At 43.5% G+C, this 23,229-nt stretch overlaps 3 protein-coding genes across 12 annotated transcripts; all 3 read right to left on the bottom strand.

Annotated features, from left to right (window-relative positions):
* Nucleotides 1-718: 718 nt before the first annotated feature.
* srrm1 (serine/arginine repetitive matrix 1) lies at nt 719-11,526 on the bottom strand. 8 transcript variants are annotated; one of them, XM_070841889.1, is made up of 17 exons: nt 11,426-11,526; nt 10,124-10,213; nt 9,804-9,926; nt 6,778-6,948; nt 6,337-6,431; nt 5,996-6,220; nt 5,614-5,799; nt 5,414-5,536; nt 4,765-4,970; nt 4,521-4,601; nt 3,615-3,701; nt 3,267-3,402; nt 3,074-3,160; nt 2,497-2,979; nt 2,180-2,366; nt 1,735-1,908; nt 719-1,563 (listed from the first exon to the last, which is right to left on the bottom strand). In XM_070841889.1, exons 1-17 carry the CDS (start codon nt 11,444-11,446, stop codon nt 1,453-1,455), a joined length of 2,586 nt encoding a protein of 861 aa, XP_070697990.1. In that variant the 5' UTR covers nt 11,447-11,526; the 3' UTR covers nt 719-1,452. The 8 variants fall into 8 exon arrangements, with proteins under 8 accessions (XP_070697990.1, XP_070697995.1, XP_070697992.1 ...); XM_070841894.1 differs by having other exon boundaries at nt 1,764-1,908; nt 4,765-4,973; XM_070841891.1 differs by having other exon boundaries at nt 719-1,556; nt 4,765-4,973.
* A 916-nt stretch (nt 11,527-12,442) lies between these two features.
* Nucleotides 12,443-16,105, bottom strand: tdh2 (L-threonine dehydrogenase 2). 2 transcript variants are annotated; one of them, XM_070842525.1, is made up of 9 exons: nt 15,588-16,105; nt 15,231-15,437; nt 14,562-14,604; nt 14,406-14,476; nt 14,101-14,250; nt 13,845-14,017; nt 13,652-13,742; nt 13,288-13,557; nt 12,443-13,052 (listed from the first exon to the last, which is right to left on the bottom strand). In XM_070842525.1, exons 2-9 carry the CDS (start codon nt 15,421-15,423, stop codon nt 12,907-12,909), a joined length of 1,137 nt encoding a protein of 378 aa, XP_070698626.1. In that variant the 5' UTR covers nt 15,424-15,437; nt 15,588-16,105; the 3' UTR covers nt 12,443-12,906. The 2 variants fall into 2 exon arrangements, with proteins under 2 accessions (XP_070698626.1, XP_070698625.1); XM_070842524.1 differs by having other exon boundaries at nt 15,231-16,105.
* Nucleotides 16,106-16,189: 84 nt separating this feature from the next.
* LOC139212071 (myotubularin-related protein 9) lies at nt 16,190-22,611 on the bottom strand. Of its 2 annotated transcripts, XM_070842522.1 has the most exons (11): nt 22,225-22,611; nt 21,856-21,912; nt 21,151-21,259; nt 20,861-20,986; nt 19,463-19,636; nt 19,161-19,378; nt 18,894-19,055; nt 18,602-18,743; nt 16,805-17,025; nt 16,538-16,689; nt 16,190-16,437 (listed from the first exon to the last, which is right to left on the bottom strand). In XM_070842522.1, the coding sequence occupies exons 1-11, from the start codon at nt 22,407-22,409 to the stop codon at nt 16,337-16,339; spliced, it is 1,647 nt and encodes a 548-aa protein (XP_070698623.1). In that variant the 5' UTR covers nt 22,410-22,611; the 3' UTR covers nt 16,190-16,336. The 2 variants fall into 2 exon arrangements, with proteins under 2 accessions (XP_070698623.1, XP_070698624.1); XM_070842523.1 differs by lacking the exon at nt 21,856-21,912.
* Between the last annotated feature and the right edge of the window lie 618 nt (nt 22,612-23,229).

Consider the following 23,229-nt stretch of genomic DNA (forward strand, 5'->3'; position numbering starts at 1 on the left):
CTAACGCTACACACACATCACTGGACCGGGAGGCTCTTTATGCTGGCGGAGCAGTGATGATGATGATGAGGAGGAGGAGGAGGAGGAGGACTGGTGGAAGAGGCGACGGGAATATTTAAAGCCGTGATGTCATCTGAAGCGCAAACATGCAAAAATGTGGGAGGGTTTGAGGAGGGCAGTCTTCTGGCTGGGAGGAGGAGGAGGAGGAGGAGGAGGAGGATGCCAGAGAAATAAAGCTCCAGGAGCCCCTCAGTAGTCCTGGGACTCTTCTATTCTGCTTTTCATGTCGAGGAGTAAAACCAACCCTACTTTCCCCTTTTCCTTTGTAAGTGTATTATTAGTCTGTCTGGTCATTTAGTCTTCACTGATTCACATTTACACGCGTATTTTTTATCCCTGTTCCATTATTTTACTTAGATATGTTGTGCTTTGTCTACTTTTTCATGTTTCTTGCTCTTTATCATTCATAATGCCACTAAATTCAATAAATCAGTGATTATTTTCACTTAACAAATATAGATTTGCAATTGATTTCATTGTTAATGGTGGCTAAGGAAAAGTAGTTTTACTGATTAACTTCCCAGGTGGAGTGTATTGCTAATGCTCATTACTGGGCGATGTAGGTTATTATACACCCAGCTGCACCAGAGGTAGGCCTCCACATCCCTACCCAGTAACCCTTTTCAGAGACCCCACCCAAAACAAAACTGACAACATCTTAACATTAAGGAAAGCACATGTCCTATAAAAAGGTTTTAATTCTGAAAGGATGACAACATGACAAGAGCCAGGGGTACTAAATACAAATCATATCGCAGTCCCACAGAGATTAGCTTGGTGCAAGGGTATCAACATAAAATTGCATATCAATCCATTTGGAAAAATTAAAGCATACTCTGTATCACATCAGATTGTTTTAGTCTCGAAACAAGACCGCAGGTTTAACAATGCCAACACCTCTTATTCAGTTACAATATGGGACGAGACATTCTGTTACGGCCTCCAACAGTTCACACAGCTGTGCAACCGTTTCCACTAATAAAAAGGCAATAGTAACAGGAGGTTACTGTATGTTGGTTTTTCTCTGTACTCCATAGGGTCAGTGGTTCATGCACATCAGAGACAATCACTGCACATGCAATCATTTCTCAATGGAATCTACTGTATGCTGTGGAAAAGATTTTAAACCTGCCCAACCCAAACATCTGAAACAGTTCTCTTGCTCAACAATTTAAAATTATGGACAACACAAGCCGCTTTACAGTTTAGATAATACACTAACGGACAAATCAAGCTCTTAATGAAACACGCTCTTCAGAATGTACCAAATCCAGTAAAAAGAAAACAAAAAGACTCAAGAATTAACAATTTATACATTCTAAAGCTGAACCAGGTTGATGACAAACATCAAGAGTGAGTGGAAACTTCAAAAGTGAGAAAGGCCCTCGGTTTTCAGGACATCTGTGATGGAGACATCTGGGCCTTCCTCATGGAGCGCAGGGCCTTCTCTCTTAGGTGCTTCTCCAGATCATCCAAGCTGTCCTCTACTTCACTGTCTGATTCCTAAAAGGAAAACACCATGAAACATCTGGATTTCAGCTCATCCACCTGGGAACAAACACTAAATGTTGATGCGTGTCAAATAACTAAATAATATCCACTACTTTAAGTTCCCTATGGAGCAGAAAGCATTTGGCCTTGATACAGAGCTACAGATTAGAGTACAGATTTAACCTTTCTGGACTCCCCATCCTCATCCACACCCTGGTTTTCTTGTTCATCTGCAGGCGCAGTGATCCCACTCTTCTCCTTCTTGTGCTTCTTGTGCTTCTTGTGTTTCTTCTCTTTCTTGTGTTTCTTCTCCTTCTTCTTCTTCTTCTTCTTTCCACTGCCGTCAACATCAGAGTTCTGCAACAAAACAGATTTAAACATTAAGAGGGTTTCAAATTCATCATCATAGGAATGATGTTCGTAGCATAACTGTTCCAAGGAGGGATTAACACGGTCCCCACAATTTCTAACAATCTAGAGACTTTGGTTTGTGCTTACTAATGAACTCAAGGACTCTCAGTATTCAGAGTCATTCACTGGGTTTAAGAGGCGAGCAAAGTTTACAATACATTTACTAAAGAATACCCATAATACTTATTACTCAAGAGTGCATATATGCAAATCAAACCTTGCTTGGGGATTGACTGCCAGATCCACTGCTGGCCTTTTTGGCTGGTGGTGGAGAGCCACTGGCAGAGCGCGACGGTGAGGGGGAGGCAGATGCAGGGACTGGACGTTTCTGAGCTACTGGTTGAGGGGAAACTGATCTGGATCTGGAGGATGCTCTCCTCATGGGCAGGGGACTACGAGATGCTCTGTGGAGAAGACAAAGGGGACATTCAAAAGAATGATGGCACAAGTACAAAACAGATTATGGCATAACAGGAGATGAAGCTGCATTATTCTGACATTCATAATGGAGATGATTGCTAGCTGCTAGATTACCTCTGGTTGCTGCGTGGCTCTGGGGTGCGGGACACTCGGCGGATGGGTTTGTTACTGTGTGAAGGGGACTGCTGTCTCCGCTGGTTTGATGGAGATGTACTGGAAGTTTCAAAACGTCCCTGAGGACTGATGGAACCCCTAATAGTGCGACTGCGGTTTGCAGGGGACGGGGACAGACATCTGGTTGCTGCACCAGGGGATCGTGTATCCCTGCCTGGCCTGACAGAAGGCAACATGGGGCTCCTCCTGTGTCTAGGTGGAGATGCAGAGGATGGAGGTGAGCGTCTCCTTTGAGCAGGAGAACCTCTTCGCTTGGGGGACCTGGAGGGGCGTCGCTTCGCCACTGGAGAGGAGCGTTTTGGAGGAGAGCTCGATATCCTTCTCTTCTGCAGGGGCAGAGGTGAGGGGCTGTAACGACGCTGGATAGGGGGAGAATATCTTCTGGGAGATGGAGAACGACGACGAGGAGGTGGGGAAGGAGACCTGGGAAGCACAGATTTCAATCATCAAAAAAACCTGCCTGAACTGTCAATTATCAAATATTCAAATGATGGCTCTAGAGTAACAACGGACATACCTTCGTCTAGGAGGAGACGGAGATCTGCGACGTCGTGGGGGAGAAAGGGAGCGACGTCTGCGTCCAGGAGATGGAGAACGTCTTTTCCTGATGGAGTACAAACATAAAAATTAGTAAATGGGAATAACGCAGACCGTGGTCAACCTGGATCTTTGTCAACCACCCAGTTAAATCACTGTGAAAATGTGCTGACCTTGGAGAGGCCTCCCTGTGTCGCCTCCGTGGGGAGGGTGTGCGGCTACGTCTCCTCCTGACTTCACCATTTCTGGCCACTGGACCTGCTGTTGGCCTCTTGGGCCCCTCGTCCTCCGAGGAGGAGGATCCTGTATCTGAAACATAACAGACAGACAGAGGACATCAACAGCTGTTTTACTGTAGCCTTAACTGTATGCGGTGAGGAAAACACACCAAGGTTGGGGTTAGGGCACAGCTTCAAAAGTCCATGAGACGATGAGTGCAAGATGACATGGACAGAGACTTGGTTAGAGAGAGAGGGGTTGGGTATGGGAGAGGACAGAACGGGGATAAAAACGCTTATAACCTGAAGACGACTGTCGATTCTGCCTGCGATACTGACGTCGCTGCTGCACCGAATCTGCTGTTGCCCCTTTCTCATTTTTATCCTCCTCTGAAATGTAGAGCATTAAGTGTCCCATCAGTGTTAGCAAAACCAGTGAAACAGACTGCCATGGAAAAGTTACAGATAATACAGTAAAGAAATGTATATCCCTGTAGCTTGGGTTTTTGATTAGGTTTCCACATGGCATACTGCAATTTGACAATATATTTACACTAATGTTCCTTGTGTTAAGTGTGTTTCATCATGTTTTTGTTCACTGTTTTTAGGGATGACCCTCTATCAATACAAAAATATCACACAGAACTGTCAAGGCAGGATAACAAATGAGAGCACCTTGGGCAGAGGTGTACTCAACCGCTGACTTAGAAAAAAGAAACACTATTTATACTGGATAAATAAAATTCCAAAAACTTTTACCAAGTAAGAGGCAGAATATTAATTTTAGAGGTTGAAATAGGACCTTTGCATAAGCCCATGGTAAGTGTCATCTAAATTTTTTCTGCACAGGTAGACCAAGCTTCCACAGTTAGTTTAGCAATCTCAGCTTAAAGTGCATTTTCACAAATACGCCTTTCAATCTCATGGGCATATTGGTTAAAATTGTGCAGTGTGTAATGGGACATTTGTGTAGACATGTATGGGGATTTAACATCCTGCAACGCTAGGTTGCATTGACTTAAAACAGGTGAACATCCGCTATCTTGCTCCTTCTTTCTGATGTACCAGGGTAAACTGACCGGGCAAAGTGTCTTCATTTCTGACAAGGAGAAGTGGTTGGGAACTCCATCTGATCGGTCATGACCATTTGTGAGCCATTAGGGTCAATGGCTATTCTAGTTCTTCAAACAGACATAATTTAATGCTTACCTGACTCAGACCCTTCAGAAGGTCTGGGCTTGGCATTATGAGGTGGAGAATCAGCCCTTCCCCCTTGTTTTCGCTTTAAACCTGAAAAACAAGGCATCAAGAGTTTTTGATGCACTTATGATAATCTTACACCTCTATTATAATCTAACTTCTAAGACACAGTAGAAGCCAATGAGCTAAAGGTGGTGTCAGTACAAGGATATAAGAATTACTGACAGCAATGAAATAATTATAGAGATTTTACCAGACGATCTGGCTGGTGATGGAGAGCCTCTGCCCCTTCTGGCCCGTGGAGATGGTGACCGCCTGTCCTTTCCTACTGGGCTGATGGAGGTGTCAAGATGATGGACCTGTTTTCGGGGTGGTGTGTTAGAGATTCTTTTCATTGCTTTCTTGGGTGAGCGAGAGCCAGAGGAGCTGCTGCCAGAGGACGAAGCGGACCGAGAGCGCCTCCTGCAGGACAAAAGCACATAGTCAACATTACGAGTCTTAATTCTTTTTCTCAAGAGCAGGTCCCACACTTGTAAAGGACCTGCTGTACATAGTTGTATGGTGGCTGGTAAAATACTCATCAGGGGTGAAAAAGGTGACAAAGATGCACACTGCCTGGGTGGGTTCGGGGGCATGCCACCCAAGGAAGAATTTTTTTCTGTTCTAAAATGTGGGTTTACAGTGGATTTTTGCACGAGGACATCAGTCTTAATGACCTCTCAAAAGTAAAAATACTTCTAGGGGAAGAAGACAGGGCACATCTTGCAAACCAATATGTATCAATATGCCACATGGAACAGTGATTGATCTCGACACACACAGTGCGGTGTGATTTGCTGTAATATAATGAGAGATGGTGAATTACTCTGCAAGACTTTAACCATTAAACTGCAGTCACTGACCTGCGGGGAGCAGGGGAGCGTCTATGTCTGTGTCTGGAGCTGGTGGGGGCACGTCTGGGGGGGCTCCTTCGACGTGGAGACATTCTCCTCCTGGGACTTGGTCTTCTGCGAGGGGAGTAAGATCTGAAAAAAGGTACAGAGGTAGAGCTTAGAAACCTATAAACTTACAATGGCACAATATCACACAAGTGAAAAATTACCTAGAACGAGAGCGTCGCCTGCGAGAGCGAGAATGAGAACGAGAGCGGTGGTGAGGTCTTTCCCTCCTGAGGTCCTTCTCCCTTTCCCGGGACCTGGGCCTTTCCTCTTTCTTATGAGTCTTCTCTGGAGAGGGTTCTTTGACCTCAGGCACAGAGTCTGCTTTCACCACCTCCACAACTTTGTCACTATAGGCCAGATAAAGAAGTTTAATTTCCAAATGTCACACCATAGGTTGTTTTTATGTCTAAAAACAAAACTTCACTGTTATACTATCCATTTCTAAACCAAACTAAAATAACAACTACTATCAACATTAAGAGCAAATAACTACTAACTTTGTCTCCATGATAAAAATTTAAGCAAAAGAGGTATTCCACAAACCAGGTGGTAGGAGTCTCTTGGATGACCGGCTCTGGCATGGCTCTTCCTGTTGTTTCTGGCTCCACAAGCTGCTCCAAAGGTTTCGTGGGCAACTGCATCAGGGGCGGAGGGGGTGAACTGTCACCAATGGGACTGGGTTTGCGCCTTGGGGAGCGTGAGGCACTACGTTTCCTTTCGCGCTTCACCGGCGACCTCCGCCGTGGTGACGGTGACCTCGTCTTCCGCCTGAACAGAGGAAGCAAACGATTAGTTTTCACGTTTGGTGAGGAATACACAAGCCCAACTTTCTGTCCACTATTTCCACTACTATTGTCCACAATTTTGAGGGCATTCTTTCTTACCTCCTTGGGCTCTTTGACTGAGCTCTATCTCTGATGTCCTTGTCCTTCTTATCGTCATCAATCTTCCTCATAGAAGCAAGCTTCTCCTGTTCAATCTGCCGGAAATGGAACAATGGGGGGGGGGGGCAAACATCACCATTACCAATAATGTATCCTTTAATCTGGGGTACCAAATACATTTTTTGATGTTACTACCACTGTATATAGCTCTTATGGGACACATTAAGAACACTAACCCTGGTGATTACTGCATTTTACAAAAGGGCATTTAAGAATTTGTGTATGCTCTTTCTACCAGACATTTACTGTTGGACTTCTTTCCACCATTCTTTTTCTGCCTGGGCTACAAGAACGTCCCACTCACTGTCAGCAGCCTCAAATCCACGACCTTCCTGCAGCTAACAGAGACATTGTGCTGACGTTTACTTTCTGAAAGCTCACCTGTCGCTGTTTGATTTCCTCTTTCTTCTGTTCCAGAAAAGCAGAGGGGATGCCTGCAATGTTGTCCTGGGCACTCAGCAACAGGGGCCACAGGTCCTTCATGAACTCCCGGGCATTCTTCCCATTGAGGAAGCCTGTCAAGTTGATCTGCATCATCTTGCTATCCGGGTGCTGCAACACACACACGAAGGGGAGAGAGAAAAGACCATATGGCCATTGAAATAATGGAAGACAAAATATCAGAGGGAGGTAGGATCCCACAAATGGGACTGCCTACCTTCTAGTCTTCACTAAACTACACCTGTGACTATGTAGTTAGCCATACTTAAACATGTAAGACACTGGCTAGATTATTTAACATACCTGAATCCAATACCTGACTAATCAAATTGTGTGATATAAAATGTACTCACAAACTCATCAAACTGAGAATGCGAGCTATCTGAGGGGAGAAGTATCTAATGAAATGAAAACGGCATGCAATTCTGCTCTCATAGCCATTAATGACTTATTCCCCAGATATACAATTTATCAAAAAAAAAAAAAAAAACAAGAAGAAAAACTGCCATAACACAAAAAATATTGTCATTATTTGATTTCCTCAGTGCTATTCCCACTACTTTACATTTCTGTGTCCCTACCCACCCCATGTTCTCCGGTCTCCCCACAGTCTACACTTCAGGAGTTAAACAAATAGCCACATTACAGAGTGCATTAAAACCCAACACTGCAAGTACAGTTCCGGTGTCTTCAGTGAGTCCCGTGGGATCAGTGGGCACGGAGCTCCCTTGGCTTGCTTCCGCCTCCCTACTGCTTGAGACTCAACCACCTTGAGCTTAATGTTATATCATTTATCTAAATTGCAAGAGACGAACAAGCAATAATGAGTACACAGTCACACAAAAAAGGAGTTTTATTTCAACAACTGATAGAATTATTGTGAGATACCGTAATCTCAATTCAATTACTCTCTTACCATTATGCAACAGTACCCTTTAAACTTAGCTTTTACAACCCAGCCCACCCCCAAAAGCTATGGCAAGCAAAAGATTAAATGAAAAGTTAAAAAAAATGTTTTATGAGCAGTGCTGGTATCACATATGCCATTATTAAATACTACATATGGTTTTGAGCATTTTAAGAGAATGAAGGTCAGTAACAGTTTTAAGCATATATTACAAAACTTATATTGGATTATTCTATAGGTTGAGATCCTAGTAATGGTCTAATGAAAGCTACTGTGTGTAGTATATTACTTGGGTTGTCTCCTCCCCCATTTCTTCCTTTTTCCAAAAGTAAGCCTGTGTAATGGAAATTACCCATTACCCAGACATCCCAAGTGGTTTGACATATCAGTGGGGTACACAGTATAATTAAAAAAAAGAAAAGAAAAGCTTGGACATAATGAGCCTATTTAAATAAAGCAGCAAATAGCCTATGGGATGGAGAACATGCACTATTTAGTCCCCAAAAAATTAAATACATTAAAAACATCTGTGGGGCTCAGCATTACAGCTCTACTGGCAAGAAGGATATAGCTATGGTCAAAAATATGACCACTGCAGACATTTATATTGGTATTAAAAGTAACTTAATACCAATCTGAAAAGTATTGTTTCTTATGGTTGAACATTTTTAGTTCTGCTCCACATCTGAGCACATCTAACAGAGATGCAGGGTGCGGACAAGACTTGTTACAGAATAACTTCAAAGCTGATGAAAATCTTGTTTTTGCTGACCTCTGCTGGTTGAAGTTCTAAACTTGCTGCAGTGATGTAGTGGGCTGTATTTGTGACAGTCTAACATTAGTTATGCTGGGGCCACAGAGCATAACTTTACCTGTGCGTTACGACTACTGTGCTGAAATGCTGCAGCGTGCACGCGTGTGGTGTCCACACAGACAGCATGGCTGCTGCGGTGCTGCTACTGCTATCTTTCTACACTGAACTTGCCTTTGATTATGGAAATATAAAATAAAATAAAACCCCTGTGAACAAATGAAGGGATCCTGTCCACAAAAACACGGCAAGGCTTTTAATTTTAAACTGATACAGGAAGGGTTGAGTTGTAAAAAAAATGTCTGTGACATATCATACAGGTGCAGACAAGGTGTATGTTGTGAAAGGTGTATAATGTTGCTGGTATGATGTCAATATGACTATCACAAATTATTTTACTGTCTAACTGAGCCGTGCTGCTCACACAGGCTCTGTGGCTGCACTAACTTGTTAAAAAAAAAAAAAAAAAAAATGCCCCAACAGGTCCTGTGACGCACACACGCTGCTGCTCAGGTAGGCAGTGTGTCCCTGGGGTGTGGTTAAGAGGGCAACAAAAAACCACGCCCGGCAGAGATACAAAAGACTTTCAATGCTTTTCAATTGGAGGTCGTCAGTGAGACAATACTTTTCAGCTTGGTGTTACAATATTCTCTAAAAGTTACTCTTTAAAGTATGCAAAGAAGGCAATCCATTACTTTTAACAATAGGCTGCAACAAATTCTTAAAACTTCTGTTTTCAGCCTATAATTCCAGTTACATTTTAAGGGATCTGGGCAGTTAAATGATGCACTGCAAATACCTACGGGGGAATATGATTATGGCATTGTTCAGGTGTGTCTTTCACTGACATGATATTGGTGATCCCTGTATATAACTCACCTCAAACCACACACTGCATCATGAAGGGAGAGTTGGGCTCAGTGACTTTGGGCTCAGGAGAGAGCTAATTAGGTGTTGGTGCTATACTTCTGATGCAAGGTATAACATCCATATTGGTTCAGGCCTTTTAAATCATAAATCACATCATCATTAGAAGACTGCTGAATAAAGGCACTTTGTCACATAACAACAAAACATGGTTATGTCATTATTAATCAGTTTTATACCAATTGTTACTTTACCCATTCAATTTCAATTTGACTAAGATGTGTAATTATTTGGTTACACCGCTTCTTACTGACTAAGCAATGCCCTCAAATTTATGACAGTTTTGAAAAAATAAAAAATAAACACAAGTAAAGACATTACCTTCTCTTCTAGCTGGTTAAATATGAACTCTATGACGACGTCATCCTCGAACCCCAGAATCTCTGTGACTCGCTGAGTAATCCAAGGTTTGATGACTTCCAAGTTCACTTTGGTCATGTCCACCTAAGAATGGAGCAAGCCACCCATCACTGACAGTGAGTTTCAGTTTCATGTTTCAATCACAAACAAATCTCCAGACAACAGTAACTGGCACATTAAAAACCTTACCAGTCATAACACTTTAAAGCAACAATTAATTTATAACAGAAACACGTTAAGGCATAGTAGCAAAAACATTACAAACGTATATGATGACATACCTTCTTGTCCAGACATTCTGCAAATTTCAGCTGCTTCAGCAGTTTCTTCTGCTTGTTGCTGAATCGGTTGTCTTGCTCCGCGCTTGTACCCTTAAGAAAAACCAACAATGAAATTTTATGGTGGTTAATTGTCTTGATTAGTTGACAATCACACCTGCACACTTAACAGATGCTTGAAATCCATCTTGCACATTATGTCATTCACATAGTTGCACAACAACTTCTATGGGCAGCATAACATCAACATCACTAAATCTAAGCCATACCAGTGTTATACTATACTCTGTGACCCACTGGACTCTAACATGAATGGGAGTTTCAGGTATATTAGCGCTGTAAAAAGCAATTATTTGTTATTTTCAAATTTCCACCCATACAGTAGTAAGATAGAGACGCTGATTTTGTTTGTTAGCCAAAAATTGTGACCTTACTTATTAACCAGGTAGGAATGTTTCAATGCTGTGTTTGGACAAACAAGCGTGTGGGTCTGTATAAAGAACAAACAGCTCCTAACAGACGGTAACATAATGCTGACACCAAAACTTCAGCAGAGTTTGAGCTAAGTTAGCAAACATTATGTTGCTTGTGCTAACATGTGTTAGATCAACAGTTCAAGTATTTGTTAACTATAGTTCACGTGACCACAGTACAACGTTAAATTTAAACCGTCACACTGCGAGGTAAGCTAACGGTAGCTAAGCTAACAGTTAGCCTGCTTAATCCTCTAAGGGAACCCGGAGGCCTAATATTAGCCAGTCTGGAGGCTATCTTTACCGACAACAGTGCTCACACGGACAAATTATCCCCAGTGTCGATGTTAGATACATACATACTGATGGTAACTAATGTTTGCGTTGCAGTGGTCGTGACCACCTTGCAGACACAGAAACGATGCACCGCCTGGACGCCATCTTTAGTCAAGGCTAACAAATTAGCAGTAGCTAGCTAACGAGGTAGGCTCGTCTATTTCCTGCAAATGCCTCTCTCTCTCTCTCTCTGTCTGCACATGAATGTGGAATGACTATGGCGTTCAAGCAACATAGCGCAACACGAGGTTACAAAGTAGCAGATATTAATTTGGTTAAGACATTAAACTCTGGAAATAGCTCCGCTGAAACACGACTCGTGTCGACATCCTAGATTGTCATCAGTTGATAGACGAAGCCCTGACCGTACAGTTTCTGACTGTGTGGCCCTCCACCTCAATGCATACAGCATATTAATGTTCCGAACAAGACACATAGCCCCATGCAGCCAAGCAGCAAGATGATAAAATGTCGGAAATAAGTTTAAAGCTCTTACGCGGAAGAATCCCGCGTCCATTATCGGAGAAAATGGATATTAACAGGCGCTGCCGAGAAAGACGTGTGTTCCTCCGGTGAAATTTTAAGCGGCGAGCCGGATGGAGAGTGCGCCTCTACCGGAAGAAACAAGCACTGCACCCACAGTGGCCACAGACAGGAGGACGACCCTGGCCTGGTGATCAATAAAGTATAACACTGAAAGTCTGAAAACTCATTTTTACTTCAGTTAAATTAGTGTCATCAGTAATCGTTATGTTAGAGAAGGCCTGTTATGTATCTAATATCATAGGCTTGTCATTGATGCAGCATGTTTAATTTGAACTACTCCATAAACTACTGAGTAGTTGCATCTATATTAATGCATCTTATTTTGTTTGTTGATCAGGTATTTTCTCTTAATGTAAAATCAGAATTTGCTCAATTAACAGTAGCTCGTATTCACGGTGAAATAAGTGTTGATGAATGAATTACTTAATAGCTTGAAATGGAATTACTCAAGTGCAAATCCCTCAAAATTTTCTAATCAAAGTAATCAATAGTATTTTTGTCAGCATCACCCTAAATGTTATCACGGTCCACTCAGCATTGAAAAAAAAAAATACTACATTCTACATGCAGAATACAGCAAATTATAATAATACTGCTGTTTGAGTAAATAATAGTTTTATTATTCAAGTTATGATTCAAAGTACACTGCATTTTTTATACATTCTTTTCAAAGGTAATCTAGAGTAAATAAGGCTTCATTTGTTATTGGTGTTCATTCATAACCAAAAATCACACTGCTGGCAAAATATTAAAATAGGCTTCCTGTTAGATGCCACAGCAAGGGTAGTGGGGATGTATACAGTGTGTGATTTTTACTTGATACACTATAGTATAAAAGACTGCCTTTTGAAACAGTCAGAATACATGATGAGTCGTTACAATCCAGAGTTAACTGAGCCAACCATCCAGATGATCCTGGACTCAAAGTGTACGACAGATTTGTTACTCAAAATGTGCTACTGGTCCATATTGTATAAGACATTTTAATAGACATTGTAACAGATGTTGTGTCCATGGATGTGATGAACATGACATATGGAAATCTCTAAAGCTGAAGATAGAAATATTTTTCTGTTCCATCAAGGGAAAGATACCAATGTGTAAAGTGATGCTTTTACCATGAAAACAATTAAAAACAACAAAGATGAAGAGAAGGTTTGACAGTATATGATTCCCTGAAAAAGACTGAAATTTGTACGTTTGAGTGCATGCATATGACGTCTCTCTGTCCATTGTATACTGAGAGGTTCTGACTGAGAGTCCCTATTTTACAAACAGTCCCTGGCTCATTGCTGTAATGTTCCAGAGTAACGGAGGATAATGGTTGACAACTTGTGAAAGTGAAGGCAAGAGAAGTGCATTGTTGGAAAACGCAGCCTGAAGGGGAGAGATGGGGTAGGACTTTGGTCAGTCTTTGTGGACCAGGTTTCGCTAGCTGACTGGCAAACCCTCGTTTGTCCTCTTGTCTCGAATGGAGCGCAGCATGTCTGTCACCAGCTCCTCAAGCCCGAAGGCCGGTGCCCAGCCCCAGTCTCTCCTGGCATTGGAGTCGTCAAACCTCACGGGCCAGCTGTCAGCTGCAAAGTGACAAGCAAGATGACCACATTACTTCCATCAAATTGATTTTAATTAGAGAGCTTCTTCAATCACACCAACAATTTCAAAATAAAATAAAAATCATGAGACCTAAAAACCTTACAGATTTGTTAATCTTTCTAACATGTCAACGTGCCGTCTGCCATGACTACAAAGCTGCACCATCCCACGCTGGTTCTATATGTAGTTTTGTGTGCCGCATGTGTTAAGTCGTACCGATGGTCTGGCGGACAGAGTCGGGATTGTAGGTGACCTTGAGGTGAGGGAGATGCTTGCGGATCTCTTGGGCCACCTCCTCCGGAGTGAAGCTCATGGCGGCGATGTTGTAGGTACGCAGAGACAGCTGGCACTCTGGAGCCTGCATGAACTCTATAGTGGCACGGTGGCAGTCAGAGATATGCATCATGGGAAGACGGGTGTCAGGGCGCAGGTAGCACTCATGGTGACCAGTGCTGAGAGCGTCGTGGAAGATTTGCACTGCGTAGTCTGTGAAGACAGAGGTCCGGAGTGCTTAGTCCATGACATCAAGCTGACTGTGCTGAATCTATATGAAAGATGCAGATGTCAAGTGATGCAGTACCTGTGGTTCCTCCTCCAGGGGGTGTGTTGACTGATATCACACCTGGGTAACGTAGGCAGCGGAAGTCCAGGCCATATTTATGATGGAGATACTAAAGAAAAGGACGCAAAGAACACAGAGATGTCACGAAATGTTGCAAATCGGTGTATGGGAGGTGCATGTGTGTTTTGAGATAGCCTTAAGGTTGACCCACCTCTCCCATCAGCTCTCCGTGCACTTTGGACACGCCGTAGATGGTTCGGGGCCTTTGGACACAGAGGTCGGGGGCCGGGTCACGCGGAGAAGAGGGACCAAACGCTCCAATGGTGCTAGGGACAAACAGGCGCAGGCAGTTCTCCAATGCCAAGTCCAGCACATTATGAAGGCCTGGATGGATATCCCAAAGCAGAGTTTAAACACTAACATGCTAACATGACAGTGCGTGTAAATGGTGTGTGTATTCGGCAGACCTGTGATGTTGATCTTGCGTGCCAAAGCCACATTAGCCTCGCCCACAGCACTAAGCAGAGCACTATAGTGGACGAGCCAAGTGATACGATAATTTACAATCAGTTCTCGGAGATGCTTGTAGTCCAACACATCAGCGTATACGAATGGACCTGATGGGAAAAGAGAAGAAGGTGGAGAGCCGTGTTACAAGAAAGTAGCTAATGATTTAAACAGCAGGGAAATAAGCTGTGCATTCTGGAAAGTGTAAATTGAAGAGGACTGTAAACTGTGTGAGAAAAATAGAATAAAATTAAGTGCTGCATACCACTGGTGAAAACATGAGGTGGAGGCTTCTTTATGTCTGACAGGATTACATTCTCTGTTCCATACTGTTTCCTAGATGTTAATATAGAGATGATGACCCTCATGTTCCAAACATGTTGTCAAACTTTGATGTTTCAGGAATTTCTGCATATCTCACCTCAGAATCTGTGCGAGTCCCACACCTAACTGCCCTAGACCACCTGCACACAAAACCAAGGTTTAATATCCAAAGAGAACAAGACGATGTTTGGAGTCTGCAATGAAATTAATGTTTTTGGTGCACATTGCTTCGGCCTTTTGTTTGTTCCAAAGCTTTATCCTGGAACAAAAAGTGACAGCAGGCTATTATTCTCCCCACAGCCACTCATTGGCTCTTTTATGTCACCAACACTGTCTGCACGCACCCTATTGTTAGAATTCAAAATAGGGTCCTGCTGCTGGTACACACTGAAAACAACTTGAAAAAAAAAAAAAATTACAGTACATGTGTCAGTAGTATTCCACTCATGCTGTTGATGCAACTATATGAGCGCTCATGATGAACATGCATTTTATTCCGTTTAAACATGGGATCTGTTTGGGAGTGATTTGATTTAGTCTCTCGGCTCCATTTAAAGGTTTCATTGAGGAAGATACTCCCCCTATTGTAACTGCTCTGTGGCCAACATTACAAAACAGTGGCCGGACAGTGAAAGTGGTAGAAAACAATGGCAGCTTCATGGGTTCAGTGTTAGGTTGGCTGTGGAAAAATCCATCTTTCCCAAATGAATAAATGTCAGGAGGAAGTAGCTATTGCGAGCTCGTGACAAAATAAAATTCGTATTACCCGTGATGAGGACACGGGGGTTGTCCTGAGGAGGTGGGGGGCTGCAGGTCTCCCGGTTGTTCCACCTGCTCATCTGCCGGGGCAGAGAGCTGAAGCTGCGACTGGGCAAACTCAGAGCCCTGCTGCGACAATCTCGGCAAAACAGGCCCAGCACAGCGGCAGAGGGCACACAGACCCGCACACCCGGCTGCATGTCCAGTAGCAGTCCTTAGAAAAGTTACATTAAGCTTAACCGGGCCATACTGACCACACAGAACTTCACCATCTAGGTTGCGAACATTAGGGCCCATTAAGCTGTGTTCAAATAACATTACAGACACAAACTGATCTTGAATTGGATACAGAAAATGATTTTACCTGTGTGCTGACAAAGTCTGAAATCCCACAAAGATGAGTCCAAAATGGTCCAAAACCAGCCGATGCAACTTAGTAAATCCCAAACCAGTCCTCTAGACTAAATTACAAAATAATAGCGTATAAGACAGTTTTTGATGCATTTAAGTGTTAAAATTGAAAGATTACCATCCGTCTGGTCACCGTTTCAGTTCACCCAGTAACCACTGGATAAATAAGCAGGTGTAGAAAGTCATGCTGGGCTATGTGGTTCTTGTCCACTTTGTGTAATCACCAGGGATTGTGGCTCTTGACTGAACAGGACTACAGTCTCCAGCTTGCAAAGCTCCATGTGTGGAAACATGCTGACTTGCTGTGCACAGGGATTTGTATTGTGAAGAGTGTTTAGCTGAGCTTAACAGGACTGGGAGGTGTGTCAGTTACACAGCCTTCCTCTTTTCATAATATTTATGAGTGACTGCATGTCAGAAAATAATTACTCCATTGAAATTATGCAAACACAGAGAAAATATGGCACTCGTATGGCATTAAGCTGCTTTTTCAAGCACTGAAACATGGTGAGATAATATAGTCTAAACAGACTCAAATGACATCAACAATTATTTTCTAATACAGTTTTATGAAAAAAATACTGTACATCTAAACACAGAAGGCCGTGTGTGACATCTGAAATTATAATTCCACAGTCAAAAGGCATCACACATTGGCAACAAACATGTTGTACATGTTCTTGTTCATGTACTGAAAGGGCATCAGCTGAGTGCCAGCTTCCCCCACTCATTGACCATGTTCCTTATTTCCTCCTGAGCCTCCTCAAGGTGACGAGCTTGTTGGGTCCACCTCAGAAAAAATCCTTAAGGATCAGACCCCAGAACCCCAGAATCATCAGTTAGCACGGTCAAAGGTCAGAGGTTGAAAACATGATTTGAATACGTGTGCCAATCGAAGCTTACCCCTCCAAAGCTGCAGGGACTGAGGGTGAACAGAGGGCCAGATTGCTAGCTCAGTGGGCTCATACAGGGGGTTTGAGTAGTAATCTCTCTCCATGGGCCTCAGCAGGGCCTGGAACAAACAGTGAGTCTTCTCCATCACGCCCAGAGCACACCTGTGAGGGAAGAGCAACATGGAGTGTGACTGACGCCTCGGATGTAACAGTGAAGGCTGGTCTGAAGTCACCCATCAATTCCGAAAGACCTGTCACAGTGAGAACTACGACTGACCTCTCCTGGTGGCTGTTACACAGGAAGGTGCCGTAGTCGGACATGTAGGCCTCGGTCGCCAGCCTCAGGAGCAGCGCCTCAGAAAAGCCCAGGGCCAGCGGGAACTGACGCCACAGCTGCCACACACAGTCCAGCAGCAGCAAGAAGACCGGGGACTCCTGCTGCAGACGCGCATGGGAGTAGGCTGAGTGGGCACATCGCTGCTGGAATGGGTGTCCTGCCTGGAGAGATGAGCACATGTTCATATATATACACAGTGCAGTGCTGGGGAGTAACTAGTTACATGTAATTAAATTATACATTTTTATTAAAATGTTGTCGGTTACATTCATTCTGTGGTTCTGCAACTTTTGACATATTTCTGGACAACGTGGGTCAGTAAAGCCGGTGAGACAAATTTGAGTGCGACTCCATCGGGAGTGGGATGGCTCACAGGCAGCTGTCTCTACATGTAGATAGGCTCCATTTATTTGGCATTATGCACCAAAATGCTGAACATTGTTTTTGATTGGCAGATAAGAGGCGGTGCAAATTCAAAAAGGAGAACCAATCAAATCAACACGCATTGCTCTGGACAGCATGTGTTTGCCATACCTGTGAAAAGCACTTGACAAAGCTGCCGGACAAGAACTCTTTCAGTGCTGGAATTTCAATAATATTTTGCTTAATTAATTCAAGTTACATAGCAGAACGTCTAGTGTTGAGCACTGTCTGGTCTTAATTGATCATTTTAGGGCTTTTCAGCTTTATTGCCCAGTTTTAAACTTTTGTTGGTTAAGTAATCAAATGTAGTCAGTTGCATTGTGTTAATTAAGTGCTTTAAATAACCCTCCCAACACTGTATAGTACACACTGTACGGTTGCTTTTTTTAAAAGCTACGAACACTTAAAGTGATATCAGAGAGGTCTTTCCTCATTTTTGACTGTGACTTGACATGCAAATTCCCCTAAAATTCTGAGAAATGTTTCACCGGAGGAAGAATTGTTGGACAAGGGACGCATTCAGAGTCACCAGGGGCGAAAGGTGAAGTGAAGCAAGTTCTGTTAAGTCCATGACCGTTGCATGCAGCAGACTGAATATGATTTTTTTTAAAAAGACATTTCCTGTTAGGGGTAGACTGTGGAGCAATATCCTTGTGTTTGAAAAACAGCAGAGAGCTCCGAGGAAAGACTGCAAATGTTCACAGTAACAAAATTCAATGTGCTCTCACTCCGGGCATGAGGCTTCATGGAGTTTGATTTCTTGACTTTACTGAAAGCATTAACTTAACCCTTGTATGGTGTTCGGGTTTGTGGACCAGATTTCATCTGTTTTCATGTTCTTTATCAAAAGAAAAATTATACGATTAATAATTTTGTCAAACTCAGACTCATCAATATGAGCCAAGGCCAATGAGTCTGAGTTTGAAAAAATGATTAATCGTATCATTTTGCTCTTGATAAAAAAATGAAAACGGGTCCCACAGACCCGAACACCATACAAGGGTTAAACATTAAGCTTTGTTTAATATGATAAACTTTTTCATCCCAAAATTGATGTCAGACTCAATAACAGTTTTTTTTAAGCCATAAAAAATCTGTGTGAAAATATCCTGCAATAGGAAATTCTGTAAGTAATTTAATAATAAGTAAAAAACACTATGTTGATTGGATGAAGTGACCCTATGCCACTGATATTATGTTCATGTGTCTCTATTTCTAGGGCCTATTTGTATGTTTAACTTTTATTCCCACAAGTCTTCTTTTGTATTTACCAATCTTTCACACAGACACAGACACACACACACAGAAACACACCTGTACCCACTCCCTCTCCAGTAGAGCCAGGAAGCCCTCCAGTGTGCGGCAGCTGGGGTCCATGATGAGCTGAGCCAGAGTGCTCATGAGCAAAGTGGAGTCTTTTCCTTCAGAGCCGTGAACTAGAACTGAATGACCGTCCCTGATGGAAAGAACCAACAGATATACAGCAGCCCTGTTCTTATACATGATAAACAAAGGAAGCCCCTCCATCAGTGCTGCTGATCCTCACATATCAGAATCCTCACATATGTGTCCATTTACCTTCTGCAATATGTCATTTGGTTCCTACCTCTCCACACACTCTGCCAGCAGGCCAGCAGTTGAAAGAGCAGTTTGGACGTGAGACAGCCACTTTGAATTCTCAAGCTTACTGAGCCAACGGTCCATATTATGGGACTCGTCACCACAGGCCTCTACCAGTTTAATCAAACTCTCCTGCAGCGCTTTACCCCTGGAAACAGACATCATGAAAGTGAGGTGAAGAAGGTCAGCGCATCATAAAAACAGCCAAACAGCATCCACTCGTGCTAAACACCTTTCAGAGGCACACACACACCTTTCCATCTGCCTGTGCAGTCTCTTCCAGCCGCTATAACACGATTTGGACTCAAAGCCACCGCCTGTCATCCGGGCCTGCTGCGCCTGCTGGCTGGAGCGCGTGTCAATGATGTAACCTTTGTCTGAGCCGTCAATCACAGCCTGGAGGAGGTGCTCATCTTCCATGCAGCGCTTCCTATTGGCTCCTGTCAGCGGCTGACTGCTGCGCATGATTACCTGAAAGGTTTTAGCCTGATTAGATCTGTTTAGTTGCATGCATGATTTACCGGCATGCGGTGGAGATACATGTCAGCACCTCACCATGCCGTTCTTCCTGTGGTAGTAGCAGAGGACAGGGAAGCGGCCCCCCTGTCTGAACTTGGCCACCTTTTTTAGCATGTCATCATCTGTGTTCTTGGGAACGATGGCAGCTGCAGGGTAGGAGGGACACACTGAGTAGTCTCTGTTCACAGTGCTCAGCCTCCACCTATCATGCTGCAGAGAGAGGAGGGAGACGATGATGAAGGCTAGTCACTATCGCTCGCCACGAATGAAGGAAAGAATTACAATAAGTGGCCTTTAAAATCTAGATGGCAAACAAGCTATGAGTTTCTCATGATTTTCAATTTGTCACCTGATACAGGTGAACAAGAGGCCGAACCTGGCAGCAAAATTAATATTTTACCCAATATGACCAAACTGCAGCATGAAAAGGTATTCTGAGATGCCAATGTGTTCATTAGGCTAAGAGGTTCCAAAAAAACTATCTGGAGCTTTAAAGGACTAGTTTTACATTTGAAGAAATACACATATTTGCTTTCTTGCTGTGAGTTAGATGAGAAGACCAGCGCCTCTCTTGTATCTGCACAATAGATGTGAAGCTACAGCCAGGAGTTAGCTTAGCTTTTGCCACAGGCAAAGCTAATGCTCCATGAACATGTGATATGTCATTTGTTTAATAAAACCAAAACCTGTTGTTTTTACACCGAGTAAACAAACAAGATGTAATATGTTAAGATGTAAGCTTTAGAGGGGAAAGAGCCAGGCTAGCTGTTTTCCCAGCTTTCAGTCTTTGTGCTAAACTAAGCTAAGCTAAGCTAAACTAGGCTAAGCTAAGCTAAGCTAAGCTAAGCTAATAGCCGGCTGCAGCTTCATCTCCTCATTAAACTCCTGACATTAAAATGATAGAGCATTATTTCCCCAAATGTCAAACAACCTTTTAAAACTCCATTTGATGAACCCAAACACATGATCCATTTTTGTTAAGAACAATTCACTGCTGCAGTGCTACAGTGCTACTGCGCAGTGACATTAGACATGTTAGCGCCAACCAGTTTCCTCTGGGAGAGGTAGAGCCACCAGGCCTGCCTGATGAAAGCTGCAGATATCCTACATGATCTGGGAACATTGTGTCTATAAAATATCAGCAACAATGCTGCCCTCAGGGCCCACCCTGCACCATGGCAACATGCTATTCCCAGAGGAAGGTGTCTGTCTAACAAGCACAAATTCAAGCTGTGTGCAGCACATTCTGGAGGCGAGGGAAAACAAATGAAAGCCAAGCAACGGGGATATCCTGAATCTTGACCCCTAACTTTCAGTTTCCCTGGCATGTCCTGTCATGTGGATGTTGCCTGTGAGACTGTGTGTGTGAATGTGTTTTATGCATGTGGGATAACAGCCAGCTTAAACGATACAGAGCTTTATGTGTTTGCTTACGAGCTCCTTCATTTGACCGTAGATCTTTTCAGGGGATGAGAGACCCCACCGGGCCTGCAGGCTGAGGTCAGAAGGCCTGTAAAAGAAAGGATACATCTCCGACACGCAGTCCAGACAGGACAGGGTCTGGGGAAAGAGAGCATGATCAGGTGTGGAGCACAGAAGAGGGAACTAATGAGGGATGCTGCATTTAAAGAAAGGATGTTAGATCCCAGACAGTAAAACAAATATTCTAATTTCCCTAATGATCTGGCCGATGTTTAATAGGATTATTAGATTATTCATTATACCTCGATTGAGCGTGCTATGTTGAGACACTGCTCCATGCCTGGGATGTCAAGCTGGAGCACACGCAGATCTTTACACTTGATGGTAATGGTCCCTGAAGATCCAGACATCCTACATACACACACACACACACACACACACACACACACACACAAACACACCAACACCACTATAATTGTCAAGCAAAACAATGAAAGCAATACCCCCGTGTCCACTTCCCCCCTTGAACTCCCATGTTTTGGCTCCAGCAGCGCAGAAAGTTGCAGCAGAAAAGGAAGGCGAACCTGGTCAGCTGGGCTGTGTGAGTGTGTGTGTGTGTGTGTGTGTGTGTGTGTGTGTGTGTGAGTGTGTGTGTGTGTGTGTGTGTGTGTGAGTGTGTGTGTGTGTGTGTGTGTGTGTGAGTGTGTGTGTGTGTGTGTGTGTGTGTGGCTTTTGTCTGTCTCAAAAATAGTTGTGCAGCCCCTGCGCTCTCTGCTGATGACCAAAAATATATCAAGAGGTTTCTGCAACGCTGAGGCTCTCACAAAGCTAAGAAAACAGTGTTAGTAGGAAGCAGCCCACGACACGGTGAGCGTGTGGAAGGTGGTGAGAACATAAGAGTTGCTGTAACTGGGTGTTAGCAAATTTCCTATTTCAGCTCTTTGGGCAGTGGCAGCAGCACTCAGCAGACACATGGCAACACAAATGATCCATCCAAATGGTCCAACCTTTCACTGCTGCCTGCTTTAGAGAAGAGGCCGGAATAGGCCATAGGGTTTTCCACACTGGTTAAAAGGATTTAAGGGATAATTTAGTTAGACATGAATAAGACATTGAGGCATTCACTGGCACAGTAGAGACAGCTTTGGTGTTGATTAGTCATGTTGATCATTTATTTGATCGTGATCATGCTTGTGACTAAGCCTCAGAGGAAATTAGAGCTCCAAAGATTGTATTAAGTGTTGTAATTAGTACTCTCAAGCAATCAAATGCACTATTAATGCTTTTAATTGAATTCTGTTGTTAGTGTGTTCTATTTTTTTTGGAAACAACAGGAAAGAAAATGACCGTGTGCTACTGCTTACATCCTCCCTCACCTTTTCTCAATGGCATCGATGTTCCTGAGGAGCAGTAAGACCTGCCGACAGCTGCCCTCCTCCCTGTCCGAGAACAGCAGGTGGTGGCCGGTGATGCACAGGGTGCCTCTGCACGGAGGGTGGAGCGGCTGTCGGAGCACAACATCCTCCACATTGGCGGTCTTGATGTGGTCAGAAAACTCCATCAGCTCCCCCGTCGCGAACGAAAGACTGAACTGCTGAACTTGTTACGCACAAGTGGCTCCAAATCACTTCCTCGCCTCTCTTGAGAGCAAATGAAAGCAAACTCCCTCCTCTGCTTACACCGGCTGGTTGGGCAGCAGCGCTCTGTTTGTTTGGCGATAAGGAGCCTATAAATAGATTCATTTTGTTGAGAGCATTTACAGACCCCCGGTGTGGCTGCGCCTTCTGGCTGAGCGCGACACTGCAGTGGAAATTCAAACGTGGGTTTGAGGAGACAAGAAAACGGAAGTGCACGTTTCCTGAGAAACGGCAACTCTGACATGTGTCACATCTTGCAGCTAAAACTTTGTTGCACTGTGGGGGTGTGTGATGGGGGGTGTGATGGGGGGTGTGATGGGGGGAAGGACGCAGCAGGGACCTGCCTGCTGTATAATAACTGACCACCAGATGGCAGCACAGTCAAACGCACACAGCACTACAGCAGGAGGTGTTGGAGTCTTTTACTTTCAGGTCAAAACTCCAGCAAGGTTTTCACACTTTCATCCATTCTAGGTTGAGGCTGTGCAGCCTTTTCACTTCAGCAACACTGTAAAAATATAAGTAAAGAATAGTAGCAAAGATGAAGTTTTACACACAGCAGTTTACTTATTATTAAAAGTAACAACACTGTGCAGAAGGCCAACTTCCAAGGTGTTATATATGGGCTGTAATGTGTTTCACTGATGCACAAGAGCAGCAAGCAGCACTTTCATGTAATGTAGCATTTCACGTAGATTCAGCACGTTTTTACATTGTCGGTAGATTATTTTAGGTATCATTCTT

Source organism: Pempheris klunzingeri, chromosome 13, assembly GCF_042242105.1.
Source record: "Pempheris klunzingeri isolate RE-2024b chromosome 13, fPemKlu1.hap1, whole genome shotgun sequence".
Taxonomy (NCBI): Eukaryota; Metazoa; Chordata; class Actinopteri; order Acropomatiformes; family Pempheridae; genus Pempheris; species Pempheris klunzingeri.